The 15,878-nt window shown below is 39.7% G+C and overlaps 1 protein-coding gene and 1 long non-coding RNA gene across 11 annotated transcripts in view; one reads left to right on the forward strand and one right to left on the reverse strand.

The window, feature by feature from the left end:
• Positions 1 to 15,878, forward strand: part of P120ctn (adherens junction protein p120) — a 51,216-nt gene that overhangs the window by 21,465 nt on the left and 13,873 nt on the right. Inside the window, exons 2-14 of one of the 10 annotated variants that reach the window (XM_077418964.1) lie at positions 1,866 to 1,943; positions 2,591 to 2,656; positions 5,074 to 5,115; positions 5,208 to 5,337; positions 6,091 to 6,373; positions 6,942 to 7,067; positions 8,232 to 8,851; positions 9,330 to 9,717; positions 11,469 to 11,486; positions 12,139 to 12,449; positions 12,921 to 13,224; positions 13,628 to 13,766; positions 14,271 to 14,394. In XM_077418964.1, the coding sequence (XP_077275090.1) occupies positions 1,912 to 1,943; positions 2,591 to 2,656; positions 5,074 to 5,115; positions 5,208 to 5,337; positions 6,091 to 6,373; positions 6,942 to 7,067; positions 8,232 to 8,851; positions 9,330 to 9,717; positions 11,469 to 11,486; positions 12,139 to 12,449; positions 12,921 to 13,224; positions 13,628 to 13,766; positions 14,271 to 14,394 (2,583 nt within the window). In that variant the 5' untranslated portion in view covers positions 1,866 to 1,911. Of the gene's footprint in view, positions 1 to 1,865; positions 1,944 to 2,590; positions 2,657 to 3,911; positions 4,454 to 4,519; positions 4,994 to 5,073; positions 5,116 to 5,207; positions 5,338 to 6,090; positions 6,374 to 6,941; positions 7,068 to 8,231; positions 8,852 to 9,329; positions 9,718 to 11,468; positions 11,487 to 12,138; positions 12,450 to 12,920; positions 13,225 to 13,627; positions 13,767 to 14,270; positions 14,395 to 15,878 lie in introns of those variants that run through there. The other 9 variants (XM_077418965.1, XM_077418971.1, XM_077418970.1 and 6 more) reach the window with 9 other exon arrangements.
• The window catches only part of LOC143904356 (uncharacterized), a 57,178-nt gene that overhangs the window by 20,461 nt on the left and 20,839 nt on the right, over positions 1 to 15,878 (reverse strand). The gene's annotated exons all lie outside the window — the stretch shown is intronic.

Genomic DNA, 15,878 nt, shown 5'->3' on the forward strand with positions numbered 1-15,878 from the left:
TGCGGGGCGCAAGCCGCTGTGTCGTTGTAGGATATATATTACCAAACGGGGGGGGGGAGGACGGGGGAGCCCATCTCTCACGCGACGCATTTACTCGTGTAATTAATATCTTTTTCGGATGTACAATTTCCGCATTACGGCCCCGTTCGATATGATTCAACGAATTGCGACGATCCGCGATTTTTCTCCTCCCGCGGCAGGAGGAGGCGGAGATAAACGACGGGCTCGTCTCCTCTTCGTCGTCTTCCTCCTCCTCTCTTTCCGCTTCCGCTTCCGGCGCGACGCGCGCCATCCGCGCATGATTGTTAATATACCGTTTTATTAATTCACGAGAATTGTCATCGCCCGCACGCGCGCGATCTTGATGCGAGCCTTTGTGAACGCCTCTCTAACTCTTTCCCTGCATGCAACGACGAGATGGATCTTCAAGAATGAATTTTACTCCCGCGCTTGCGGAAGCATCGACATGCGGAAATTGCGGTACCCCCTCCCTCTCCCTCCAGCGGCTTGTGAAATGATCAATAGTAACGAAGTAATCACAATACAATGTACATAATAAATTACAATATCGAGGGAAAGAGGTTTACATACATGAGATGTAAAATATAGAAGGGGGCACATAATGTAAAAATTTCCAATCGTATAACGAACAAGTATGAAAAACATTAATATCAATGTCGATGTAAACGAGGTAAATGGTAATAAGAAGCAGGAAATTATGGACGGTTAATCGTGAATCGTAAATCGGCTCGGTCTAATTGCCCGAAAATTTTGCGCCATCACGTCTCGCGAAATTAAAACTCTTTTCGCGAGACGTACGCCGCGTAAATTAAACGAATTATGATTTCACAAATTCATACAGTGTACATTTGGTCAAATGATAACCCGAATGGAGTTCGTTATTTTTCCACCGCGACGGGCAGTGTTCATTTCGCCGCTGGCAATCAAGTGCTCTCATTAATAAAGCATTTGGGGCATAAATTAATTATCGGTCCGACCGCCCCGCGCGCGCGCCGCGGCAGAGTTTTCCGTCCCGTTTTTGCCTCACACGCTCGATTGTAACCCCGCTCGATTATTCCGAAAATCGACCGGTCCGTTCGCGGAGTCGACAGTTCCTCTCTCATGGGAGAGAAACACGCCGGATTATTTTCGTCGATCCCTTTTCTATCTTCGATCGAATATCGCGAGTTATTTCGCGCTGCGAGCAATGATTCCCAAAGCCTTCTCTCTCTTTTTCTTTTACTTTCTCTCTATCTTTCTTTCTCAATGGGCGCTAATTTTTTTGTAGCCGGCCACGGAAAATCCGCGGTAAATCGAAAAGCGCGATAAAAAGGGGCGTCCGGGCGAGAAATTAATCGCTGCCCGGAAGGTCTCGGACGTGTTAAGTGATGAATTAAAAGGATTTTTCCGCCGATGGGCGAGATATACGTTATACGGTTAACCAACAACTAATTACGGATTACGGCGCCTAAAATCAATTGCTAGAGCTTCGCAAGGTATAATAAAATACAAATAAAGAATTACGATAAACGGATGAGGGAGAGATATATAACCGCGTCGGTCAATATTCGGCTGTCGTCGTTTTAACTTCGTATTTAACGCTAAACGTGATTTGTCAGTTTCAAATTATGTATATCTATCTATGGAGTATGGAGTATGGATAATGCAATATTCTCGATACGGATTTTATTATATTAGATCGAAACGTGACTTCATGTGCGTTTTAATTTATGATTTATATTTATTCGATAAGAATCTCATGTATAAATAGATGGAACTTTTTTCTAAGTTTACTTTTGATGGAAGATTATACGTAAATAGATTATTTTCTGAAGTAACATTTTCATTCTTTATTCTTTTTTCAGGGGACATCATCCACTGCTCGGGAGCACGAGACGCAAATCAGCTGGTATGTCAAATAATCAGCTGGTTGACTCCTGTCTGTAAGTGTCTTTCTCTATGTTAAATTAAAACCGCGGCAAAATTCTCACACGCTTCCCCGATTATCGTGTACGATAAGAAATTAACATTGTATGTCTCGTCGTAATGTCATCTCCGAGCTATTCATTACCATCGATCGCGTAGATCTCCCCTGGATCATTACACTCTTCCATTTTTAGCATTTCCATTTTGTTTCCTCAACAATCTGTGGTATACCGGTATATCTATATATATCTGCGAGTAAATCGCGCAACATTTTCTCGGGCTCTCTCGCGGTAAACTCCAGTTTTACTCCCTGACGACTTTGACGTCAACTTTCCTTTGCGATAATTCAGGTATAATTACAAAGTTACCTAACGTGAAGGATTAAAAAGGGTTCCGGCCGCGGGCTTGCAAATAAACAACGAAGCCTCGTTTTCTCCTCTGGATTATCCCAGCGAAACTCCGCGCCGAATTGCCTTTAATTCGAGAACGCCGCGGCTCTTCTCGTATTTAAATATCGTAAACGTTGAAAACAATGAAAACAAGCCTCCGAGGGCGCACGATGGTATGCGTCTCCGGCGAAAAAGACAATTACAACGACACTAGACGCGAGAATTAAAGACGAGAACGAACGATTTTGATAATTCTGCGAATGATCAACCATTAGGCTGGTGAATCGCCGGATTGAGCAGAGACAGGAGCACAACATAACTCGCACTGAGATCACGCAGAGGTGACTAACATGCATTAATCATGCGGTTTACTCACGCTGAAACTCGCGGGAGCGTACGATCAATTTTATCTTATTAATTACGAATTCTCTCTGTATCGATCTGCTATCGCTACGGCGATTTACGCGCGCGCGCGCGCGCGTGCGTAATCTTATTAACCCGGTAATTGGTGTAATAAAACCTTACAAAGGATGTCAATTTCCACGGGTGACGAAGGCGACCGCGTTTATCGGCGACCGATCTCCATAACGCGCGCGAGGATATCATCGCGCGCGTAAACCGTTACGAGCGCGCGCATTCTAAATTGTCGGCGCGGCCTAATTAGCGCTAATTAACCCGACATTGTCGCGTAACTTCTAATAACCCGCCGCTAAATCCCGCTAAGACGTACGTTAACGCTTTCGGAGTGAGTAATACCGCCCCGCACATCGACGCATGTTTGTGCAATCATTTAGCATGACCGGCGTGACGTGGCCGAGAAGGAGAGGATGCTCCGACGCAATTAGTATTATTCTCCTCGAGATCACCGTCGCGCCTAGCTGCTGTGTGCATCCCTTCGTTTTGTATATTTGGTTTGCTTTTGCTCTTCATTACGCGTCAATCACGCGCGCGCGCAAAGTGTTGCTCGTCGCCACACAAACGACTTTCGTGTGTTTTACGAGATAATTCGCGTGTTTTTCGATCAATTTTTCCTGAAAATATCGAGAGCAGTTTTTTATATATGTAAAGGATATAAAGAGCAACAAGACATTGGTCTTTGTTTAACATTAATTTAAAAGAAATTCAAAACAGATCGTGGTAAAAGATTTCGCTAATAAGAGATCAATTCTGAATCGATCGAAGAATACGGCTGAAAGTTCGTTAACCCGTTTCATGTAATTATCTTGTTTACGTTGCGTGTGCTATATTCTGCTCGGTGGTTTATTATTTCAAACATAAATGAAATACCGCCGTGTAAAACTATCACTTTGACTGCGATATCAACCATATCTGAGTGACGCATAAGTTTCCGCAAGGGCGCTGTCATCCATTTTGTAGCTGTGATAGTTTTATTTTCACGCTTAAGCAATTTTACTAACAAAATAAGTATTAAGACATTAAAAAAATAATATAAATTATATTATATTAAAAAGAATTAAGTATAAAAATAATACGCTATTAAAAACCAAGTTATTCATTTTTTATTTGTCTGCTCTAGTTCAATCATATAAAAATATCGATTATTTCGGTTTGTGAGGGACAGTTTTATTTGTGTCCCATCTGAAATTATATTATTAAAAATGTAATAATAAAATATATAATATATTAACATATTATACAACAGGAGAGCTTGAGTCGCCAGTGAATAATTAAAAATTAATAGAGGTATAATGATCGACCCGGGTAGAATGATGTCAGAAAACACACGGGCAAACAGTCCGTAGTGAGCGAGCACCGAATATCTTACGGGCACGATTTCGATTGGAAAAAACCACAAGTAATGCATAAAGAGAGACAGATCAGAAAGAGGGAATTGGCGGAGATGTTTTTTTATTAAAAAATTCGATGACACCATATTAACTTACAAAAGGACACGGAGAATCTTAACGTTCTCTATACGAACACATTATAAAGGAAATTTAATTGTTTTTCTCCTTCTTCGCCACTTCCGTCTCCACGACATAGTTTGTTATTGACGACACGCGTCTGTCTCATATTGTCAAGTTTATCAGTGTGGAATTTGCCACCGCACGGCTCCGACACAACGAATTATGCCGTTTAACAAGTATTCTATTGTTTTAATTTCAACGCACAAATATGTAAGTTCAAGTTTATATAATTCTTTTAATTCTTTTTTATATTCTTTTATATTTATATTGCGGAGCTCTCAACTGTGTTGCTTAGTTTTTAGATTCGACATAGTTTGGACATTATGTCTGACCAATCAATATTTGTGAGTACACGCACGCTTGAAAAAGACCGGAATCTACGGTCGAAACGTAGCGTTGTTTTGAGCAATAAAACTTGGCCAGTTGGGTCGCGATCATTATACCTCTATTAATTTTTAATATATTATAGTTTTTATATTTATTTATTTTTTAGTATTATGGCTTATTTTGTAATGTGACTCTTGTTTTATAAACAGCCGTGCACTTTTCGACTTTGGGCTTACCAGAGGCCTCAATGTCGAAATTACAGGTTTGACAGTCACACAGTATTAAAGTGCTACCCTTGTTTCAGAAAATAATACCCTGTAGAATTTATAGTCTCGCTAGTATTATAAAATGTCAATTATCGCAAGATATTTCCCCCTTTCTCTTTCACTTTCTTCTAGCTGCCTTCTCTTAAACAGTACTTACGTTAGTATTTCATAAAGCATTTCCTTGCATGCCGAGATATATGTATAGCGAGTCTCAAAGTGAAACGTTTCGTTTTTCAGACGCGTCCTACAGGAGAAAGCCCCCGACATGCCGCAATACACGTAAGCTCGCTATATAGTAATTTGCGATATCACACAACGCTACGATACGCAATTTCTGTCGATCTCTCATTTCTCTGATTCACCTGCCGTAGCGGACAGGGCGACACGGACTACCATGGAAGTAACGGACAGGCGGACACCCACTCGTTGCATTCGTCTCATCTGTCCGTCCAGGAGGATCCGCTGCTTATCCGGACCCACAAGCAACAGACTTCTCAACAAGTGAGACCGACTCTCCGGCCGAAATACTTCCGAAATTTCGCGCGCGACCCGTTCTTTCGAAAGTTTATTCACCCGTCGACCGTTATTATAAGAGCACAATTCAGTAAAGCAGCATTTCATTACAGGAAATGTAAAAATTATTTATTGCACTGTTAAATATTATAAAGGATGAAATTTAAATCAATACCTTGAATTAGATGAAATTTGGTCATTTTTAACTGTTATGTGCGTCGAAATTTATTATTTTAAAATATTGTAGTATTATTTTAACCTCATTGATTTAGTTAAATTTACGTTAAATTAAATTAATATATTGAGCAGCAGCGACCTATATAGGAGTGGTTAAAAATTACTCAAATTCAGTATACTTTGATATTGAATTTAACAGTGTATAATATTTATTATGTTTTAATAATTTTTATATCTATATATCATTTCAAGAGTGATTTTTCTATTTACATCTGTCTCTAATGTCTTCCTATGCCTGAACGTACGTTAAAAATGAAAACGAAGTGAATTTGCTCAGTGAATTTCATCCGAAATCACTGGGACTTTTGTCGCGCCCCATTTCGGAAATCTAATCCCGCCATCGTCGATGTCGACATAATCGCATTTCGTACAACGCGCATCGTAGTACGACGCGCGCGAACGCGAATATTAACGTACGTGTTTCGCGCGGCGAAAAATCCCGTCGAATGAACACGCGCGAAAGAGAGAAACAGCGATGACACGGCGCCCCGCTTCCTTCCACAGGTGACGACTGTGACGAAAGTCGTGCGCGAGGTTTCCCACATGGAGCCGGATCCGGGGGCGGTCAGTTACATGTCGGTGCCGTTGATGTCACAAGATTATCAGCACCCGGACCCCCGCTACCCCGCGGATCCGTACATGGTCAGCTTCGACCATTACGACCCGTACCTGGGCTACCCGCCGCAGCCGGGGTATCCGGGACCCCATGGCATCTACATGCCGCGCTCGCATTCTCCCCACAGCCCTCACAGCCCGTCGGAACACAGTCGTGCTTCTCCGCCACACGGTACGTAGCTCATCAGTGCCTTTTTCTCGTTCGATTTGGTAGTTTTCAACTGTCCTAAACATTATCGACGAGCGAAATAAGCAAATATATTATTTATTGTGATATAGTCTGTGCCTAGATCGTTATATACATATAATAATCTAAATTTTAAAAGTTTAAAATTAGCAAGTAAAATTATATTGTACTATAATAAATAATATAATACGTATATATAGAAATTTATTGAATAATATATCAAAATAAAATTTAACATATATTATTTGTTATAATATATGTAATATAATGATAAAGTGTAGATTATAATAAATAATATATTCAATTCAATTTGACGTATTGTCCAATAAGTATGTACATATGCGTAAAATGATTGAAAAATAGCAACTGATATTATAACAGATAAATGATCATTTCGAAGAAAAACTTTTCCTCCGCGCCGAGGGAGATTATTAAACGTAACGTTGTTTCGAAAACGTTATATACCTCGTTTCTAAGACGTCTCGGAGGAGAGGCGGCACGCACGAAGTGAATCTTCGATAACAACATAAACACGGTGATCTGTTTTCCGTAGAGTACATGCGCAAGGGTGCACCTTACGTGGAGGGTAGCTATAACGACATCGACCCGGGCTTAAACCCCGCTTTGCAGGACCATTATCGCATTACTCCGAGTCCCGGTGGTCCTGGAGATCAGTATGGTAGGTGAACAGAGAGACTCCAACAAGTGCGATCCGAGAAGGTCTCGCGCGCCGGGATGGCGAACTCGATTTTAACGCGTTCGCCACGACCGCGATTAAGATCGCGTCACGTGCGAAAACGGTAACGGCGAAAACGGCGCTTTACGCATACGACGCGGGGGGATGCTGCATAATTCACTTCGATTATCTCCTGACGTTCGCTCAAGATCGGATCGGCAACACGCGGAATAACGAATGGTCCCGGCGAGCCCTCTCAATGTCTTCCCCCGTGATGGAGGTCACATCCACCATTTATCTAACTCGCCTCCCTCCGGCCTCCTTTTTTCACTTCCCATCTGTTAAACGGCTCTTTTAATATCGAAACGCGGATTAGTACTGCCCGTTCCCCCCCTCCGCCTCCCTCGAACTCTTAATGACTTTATGTGACTTATTAAGGCTATCCATATTCCATTAAACCTGATTGAAAAATAACGTTATCTTCTTTTCACGATCGTTTGGCTAGACATGTGACACGTATAAGAGATCATTTAATCTGCCACGTAATACGATATAAAATTATATTTTTGGACCCGTGAGATATATCATTTTTAACGGTATATATGGTTTTAATTCGGAATCACATTCGGTGTCTGTTTCATTTCCGAGGTCAAATGGAAAATAAATCGTAAAATATGAAATAAAGTGCTTCTTATTTTTTGCAATTAAAATTAATATTTGTAATAAGTGATTCAAAATTTGAAAAATTTTAATAAATGAGTAAAACTATTGATATATATATTATATGTACTATATTTATATACGATATTATATCTTTTTAAACCATATACAGAGTGTGTTATTTTAAATGCTTCAAACAAAAATTTCTCGAAAAATATGGAAGATACGAAAAAAAAACGTTTCAAACAAAAGTTGTCTAAAACGTTTTTTCATGTCTTCTATATTTTTCGAGATATTTTTTCCATTTAAAATGGCACACCCTATGCGAATCTTTTGAAAAGCACTATCGAATCCCGAAGTGAAGATAAGCGGTTATCGCTAAAGATAACGTAAGTGAATTATGCGCCTCCGAGAGTGAGACTCTTCGTCTTAATTCGACGGCAACTTCGAGTAAGAACTACGTTAGATCGTAACACGATTAGTAATCGATGGCCTGTCCCGTTTCAGACGAGAGCAAAGTGGCCTATGGCTACGTGTCGCCGTCGCCATACGGTCCCGTCGGGTACGGGCCCGCCGTGGGGGTCGGGCCGGTGCCGAGCGACGTGCCCGGCTACGAGGAAGGACACCCGGGGGTGCCCCTCACGTCGGCCGTGCCGCCCGGCATCTTCGAGGACGAGGTGCACCTGCAGCGACTGCAATCGCGTCATCCGGTGGTGCCGGGTATGGCGAGTCCGCTCGACGACGACCAAAAGTCCATGCGCTGGCGGGACCCGAACCTGTCCGAGGTGATCGGCTTCCTGAGCAACCCGAACAACATAATCAAAGCGAACGCGGCCGCGTATCTGCAGCACCTCTGCTATATGGACGACCCGAATAAGCAGAAGACGCGCAGCTTGGGCGGCATACCGCCGCTGGTGCAGCTGCTGGACCACGACAATCCGGACGTGTACAGGAACGCGTGCGGCGCGCTGCGGAATCTGTCGTACGGCCGACAGAACGACGAGAACAAGCGCGCGATCAAGAACGCGGGCGGCGTGCCGGCCCTGATCAATCTGCTGCGACGGACGTCCGACGCGGAGGTCAAGGAGCTGGTTACGGGGGTGCTGTGGAATCTGTCATCGTGCGAAGTGAGTGACCCGCCGAACTGCACGAAATTGCTATAAAAACTAGAAGCGTGTTCAAATCTATTTATATTAATGACTTCTTTTTCTTTTTCTCTCTCTGTCTTAGTACTGTTTGCAACAAAACAGAATTTTATTTACGCAGATTCGTGGTTCAGTCGTTTAACCCAGAAACGGTCACCTGGACTGATTTTTATACCTGTCGAAAAAAAATAAAGCTCATGTCACAGTAATTTTAATGTGCTTTTTAAAATATTTTTTTGTTTTTATCTACTTTTTTCAGAAAATATTGAGTAAATCTATATTGTCCTCAAATAGAACAATGAAAAATATGCAATATGTAATTAATGACTTTAATTGGGGTATAAAAAACCCCAAGGTGACCGAGTTAATTATAACTTCGATCAGAACAGGACCTTTTTATCGGGCGAGACTCTTCGAGGTCGCGGAGTGCTGACTTTTAACACTTGGCGATCAATTTCAGGACCTGAAGAGATCGATCATCGACGACGGCGTGACGATGGTGGTGAACAACATAATAATACCTCACAGCGGCTGGGACCCGAGCTCGTCGTGCGGCGAGACCTGCTGGTCCACCGTGTTTAGGAACGCGTCCGGCGTACTGAGAAACGTATCGAGCGCGGGCGAGTACGCGCGGAAGAACCTGCGCGAGTGCGAGGGCCTGGTGGACGCTCTGCTCTACGTAATGCGCTCGGCGATCGAGAAGTCTAACATCAGCAACAAGATCGTCGAGAATTGCGTGTGCATCCTGAGGAATCTGAGCTACCGCTGCCAGGAGGTGGAGGACCCCAATTACGATAAACACCCGATCCAGTCCACGATGCAGAACAGAGTCACCGCGCCCGCGAAAGGTGAGCCCGGGAAGTACGATAAGAGAATTGTTTGAAGGATTCGATGCGCGACAGCGATCTAGATTTCTTTCTGCCTTTTTCGAAAGGAGATGAAAGAAAAAAACTCGAAAAAATTAATACATTTTAATTTAAATTTAAGCTACATTTAATCTAATTGAAGGATATAAAAGTAAAACTTTTACACACACAAATATCCCAGTTTTAATTTATTAGATTTACTTTAATTTATTTGGCTCTCTTTTTTATTTACTTTCTTCACACCTAATTATCACATTATAAGCAAAGAATATCTTCCGTCAGAGGTTTTAATTTTACCTAAAAAAATCTTGGAAATTAGAGAATCCGAAATGTGCTTTTATATCCCTCAATCAGATTAAACTTAATTAAATTAAATTATATGAATTAAATTAGAAATAATTTTTACGAGTTCTTGAAGAATTGGACCGTTTATAGATTCTTCGTATCGAGAGTAAACAAATAAATGTGCAATTGTGAAATTATTTTATCATAAAACTAATTTGCACAGACCGTAAACGTGTAAACGTAGTACTTGATAGTGTACTTTAACGAGGAAAAATAAATTGCGAAGACAGAGGGATACCTCGAGCGTTGCTTTTGGAACGAGTGTATGTTTTTCCACAACACGAGTCTTCCTCGATATGCATGTGGCCACAGTCAGACCTTGCGCGTGTGTGTACGTGTGTGCTTGTGTGTGTGTGTGTGTGTGTGTGTGTGTGTGTGTGTGTGTGTGTGTGTGTGTGTGTGTGTGTATGTAAAGATTGGGAGGGAGAAATGAGGATAGGAGGTAAATGATTCACCCCTTAAACCAACCATGAAATTAGATCGGAGGGGACACGCAGCTTCCATGTTGCAGACACTTTTCCAGCCATTGTGCGAAACTGTCGCGACGCGTTCTTAAAAGAACGGTTAATTATCTCACGCTAAATTTAAACAAGACAATTTGTCGAAATCTCTTGTTTCAGCGCGCGCAATCTTTGTAGATCTGAATCTTTAAATCTTCACGTTATCGAGAGAATTCCGATTTTCCCCCGTAAAAATCGTGTGAAATATTTACGCGCGAGTCGTTAAAATACTTACGATTACATTTGCTTGCGAAATAAGCAACATTGGCCTGAATGAAAATTGTACCATTAATTCTACCACTCACATTTCGCGCAGACACGGACCGCTCGCTGATATTTTACTGGCGCGTAGTCGGTAGTTTATACATAGTTAGTTTACGTAGCGTATTAAATTTGATTAAAACTTCCGGGGCCGCGGGGTTTACCGAAGTGAGGTAGCGTGAGGACGAAATTTGTATCGCTCCGTAAACCATAAATAACGTACTTAGAAAAGTGGCGATAGAGCAAAACGTTGCAATTATAAGAGTAGATGGTTTGCCCGTAGATAGATAACTGTACGTTTTCACAATCCTTCCATAATTAATTCTCAGACTGTCTCTTTTGATTTTGTTTAATTTGCCTTTTAATGTTTTTCAAGACGGATGGATATAAACGTGTACATACACGACGGCGATCCCGTATATCTTTGCGTACCTCTGTCTGTATCCGTTGAGTTTTCTGTCTCTTTTTTTGTTTTAGACAACAGTTAATTACACATGTATTCTAGTTGAACACTTAAAGAGTTCCTTTTCTTTTTGGTTGATTTTTCGGAATTTAGTTGACGAATCATACAGATTTTTTTACGAATCCTAGTTCAGCATGGATTAAACTGTGTTTCAATCTTTTTAGCATACAGTTTATGTCAAGGTAAGCCCCCTCTTGCAATTCCATTGATAAATTATTAGTTTTCCGTTTTCGAAAACATAGTTATTGCATGCGTCGCCTTGCCAGATCGTAAGCTGACCACATATACATGAGTTTATATATTTTCCCTGTAAAAATAATTTCTTTTTCTTTTTATTTGATGTTGTAACCGCTACGTTTTCAAGCGATGATTTATACCTCTGTATACACTGTGTATTATTGCAAAATTGCTAAAATTGAAAAGCAAAATTGACCGACCACGAACAAATTCAACGAGCTTGCTGCAAAGTATGGTATATAGTTTACAGTTTAGTTTTTAGTTTCTAATTTCGTTTGTTGCGTAGATAAGTATTTCGTTTAACTTATTGTTAGCGGGTTAGTTAGAAAATTTAGAAGTAACAGGCGCCTTAGGAATACGGACACGCGAGTCGTACTTTTCTCAATATCGCTCAATATATTTCTGCAACGCTGCTGCAAGATGCAATATCGCGGAATAAGGAATCTTACGGAAAACGACTCGATAATTGGAACACAAATCAATCTGGTCCCGAATCTCAAGTAAAAATCAATCAACGTGACAACTGCCTCTTGGCTTTATAATATTCTCAGTTCCCTGGCGACTTATTAATACGAATCCTCTGTCATTCTGCTGTAGGTGAGAATCTGGGCTGCTTCGGCGGGAGCAAGAAGAAGAAGGATGGTCAGCCGGTCCAAAAGGAGACCACCGCGTCACGTACGAGTCCGCGGACCGAGCCAGTCAGGGGAATGGAATTGCTCTGGCAGCCGGAAGTGGTCCAATCGTATCTCAGTCTCCTGCAAACGTGTTCAAATCCGGAAACGCTGGAGGCCGCCGCCGGGGCCCTGCAAAATCTCGCGGCCTGTTACTGGCAGCCGAGCATCGAGATTCGCGCGGCCGTACGCAAGGAAAAAGGTCTCCCTATATTAGTGGAGCTATTGAGAATGGAGGTAATTACGCTGTGTAAAATATTTAACCGTGAATACTCAAAGGGGACCCGGGATTATAAAATGTATATATGTTTAACTAATTTAAATAAACAATTAAATTAGTTGTATATTTGGGCTGCCTCAACGAAATTATTATCCAACATTAATCTAATTATTTCACTTATTTTCTTTACTGCTTAAACTAACATTTATTATTTTATATATAAAATTTTATGCATATAAAGATTTCCGATATTTAATTATATTTTTTATATTTCTAAATTTCGATTATATTTGTCAAAAGATATTAGTGGATGATACGTAAATTATATTTTACTGCAGTAAATAATGGAAAGATATCTTTTCTAATTTCTGATATTTAGATCTTAAGTTAGTTATAGATTTAAGTATTACTAAGACTGAGATACTCAATTATTCTTCCAAATAAGTAAAATTGAATATTGTGGCTAATAATGTATTTTCTGCGGCTAGGTGGACCGAGTAGTCTGCGCGGTCGCGACCGCGCTCAGAAACTTGGCGATAGACCAACGCAATAAGGAGCTAATAGGCAAATACGCGATGAGGGATCTCATCCAGAAGCTACCGTCTGGAAATAATCAGCACGATCAGGGCACGAGCGACGACACGATCGCCGCGGTGCTCGCGACTCTGAACGAGGTCATCAAGAAAAACGCCGAGTTCTCGCGGTCATTGCTCGACGCCGGCGGTGTCGACAGACTGATGAACATCACCAGGCAACGCCAGAAATACACGCCGCGCGTTCTTAAATTTGCAGGTAACATTTTGGGGCAGGATATATATAGATTCAAAATATTTATCTAAATAGATAATACAAACGCATCATGAAAATATGTAACTGATTTAATTAATTGTGCGCATAATACATTATTATATTATCAATAAGAAACTTATTTTTCGCTCGTTTGAAGCAAGGCTATAATGAGAAGTAAGACCATTATACGAGTATTAATAGATGTTACGGAAAATTCATATCTAATTTTTATATGTATTATTGTAACACATATATGTTCCAACTATTCATTGTGCTCCGATCACAGCCGGACTTAATACACAGTTATCATTAGAACGTTAAAAAACCCTTCCATCCCCCCACAATTATTATATTATTATATGTATATACGAGAGGAAGAGATTATCGTATTTACGCGTGTTTTTAGGACAAGTATTGTTTACTATGTGGCAACATCAAGAACTGCGGGATGTGTATAAGAAGCACGGCTGGAAAGAGCAAGACTTCGTCACGAAAACCGTCGCCGCCAGGAATTCAGGGCCTAATTCACCCAACAACGCTAACAGGTAATTATCACCTGTGATGGAGCAAAACGTATAAAATTAGTTACATACATGGCTGATAAGCTGCCGCAATAATGGCTAATTAAAATAACGAAGTGACAATATAAATATCAAAATCAATTAACAGTTATTATTGAAAGATTTTTTAAAATTAAATTATAAATATAAATAATAGAACAATATTTTAAATTAAGTTTTGAAATACTTGATATTATGTGTTATTTGACTTTCTGTATTTTTTAATGAATCTTATTTCTCTGTGTTTTTATTTACATTTAATTATCGAAAACATTATTTTATCGTCATTAAATTAAATTACTTTGATTTCTCCTGAGTATGAATTTATGATATTTCTTTCTGGTATTTTCATTTCTGGGACTCCGCTTATCTTTCGTTTATCATTTATTCGTTTTGTTACGTGAATTTATTTATGATTATTTGCGATATTTATTATGCGGAGTCCTCCCTCTTTTCTCTCGAGCAACTCGATTCTACGTTAAAATATAGCTATGATTGCAGCACTCTGAATCGACCGATGGCGAGCCAGGGAAGCACAAGATACGAGGATCGAACGATCCAGCGAGCAAACATGAATTCGAATAATGTCGGTCGACCTACTATATATCAATCAGTAAGTAATAATAACTAACAGCATCACTAGATAAATATACGCCGCGTAGACACACCATAGGATGAGAAAAGTGTATTTGAAACGTAGGGAAAGAAATCACACGTTATATGCAATATGAGCCGTCAGTCTTACGAAAAAAAGTTCACTAATATTTAATAAATAATAAAAAAGCAGATTTATGAAAATATAATTATAAACAAATTTCACTTTTTGAATGTGGAATTAGATTTCGTGTTTATATAATACCGTCGCAAATTTATACAAATTTTTCTACATTTCGGATACTTCATTCTACGTTTATCTATTACATCTGTTTAAATTTGATCGTTATTTTGTATAAAACATTACACTTAATTTGATAACAGAAATAAATTAATTTCACAAAAATTTGTCAATTTTGACAACTTCTTTCTTAAGACTGACGAAATTTTGTCCTATTAACCTCGATTATTCGTTGCTATCATAATTTCTAAATATTTGTTAAACAAAATAGAATTTAGGAAACTATAGTCTTTCGACATGACTTCCTTGAATACACCAGATGAATCGTATACACCAATAAATAATTATATTTAACTTTGTAGTTAGTGTTTGACTTTACTTAGGCTCGCAAAGTGATTCAAACGACAAAAGTAGTTACATAGGACAGGACGATCGACGCAGCTTTTGGCGCAATCGATTGTGCCAAAACGAACAAACGTCACTCCGTAACTTTTAATCGAAAATACACAGCCATTATAATTTATCGTGATAAACACCACTGTACACAATCTAATTAAATAATTTATCAGTGATTGTCTTCCTGCAGTTTGGATGACCTTGTAAAGTTTCCATTTTTATCGCGCTTTTTCTTCAGTAAATGTAACAAAAAATTATGTGTAATAAAATGAACATTTTCTAATGTTTTTCTAGTGCATTAAAATTTGAACAAAAATATTTCTAATAAATAAATGTTACTATACATTTTCAAGTTAAAGGGTAAAATTAGTCGTCATATATGATGTACGTTCATTAATGCGAATCTAATTGTACAAGAATTCACATAAATATTAACGCAACGTTCACACGAATTACCATACGAGACTGGACCAAACTCTCACTTTTTAATAAACGCCGCGTAGCCACTTTCTAAATCCTGAAACTTTTTGCACGGTTTTCATAACAATTTTTCAACTTGCTAATTAATTTAATCGACTGCGAGAGAGGAGGATATATCTCGCGCGATGTAGTCTTAGAAAACGCACCCGCGCAATGTTGCTACTAACGATTTTAAGTCTAAGCGAGAATACTAGAGATATTCGCATCATGTTGTACACAGCTCTGTTTCCGGAAGAGCGCACAAATTTACACTGACAATGAGGAGCTACAGCTGACGTGATCACTGCCTAAAAAAACGAACACCCTCACACCGTCATTAACAATGACAATTATTTTTACTTGTAGCGTAATGATAAGAAAATGGTTTCATATATATCGATTGATTA

Source organism: Temnothorax americanus, unplaced genomic scaffold (assembly GCF_048541705.1).
Source record: "Temnothorax americanus isolate GAGA-0224 unplaced genomic scaffold, ASM4854170v1 Scaffold50, whole genome shotgun sequence".
NCBI classification, from domain to species: Eukaryota; Metazoa; Arthropoda; class Insecta; order Hymenoptera; family Formicidae; genus Temnothorax; species Temnothorax americanus.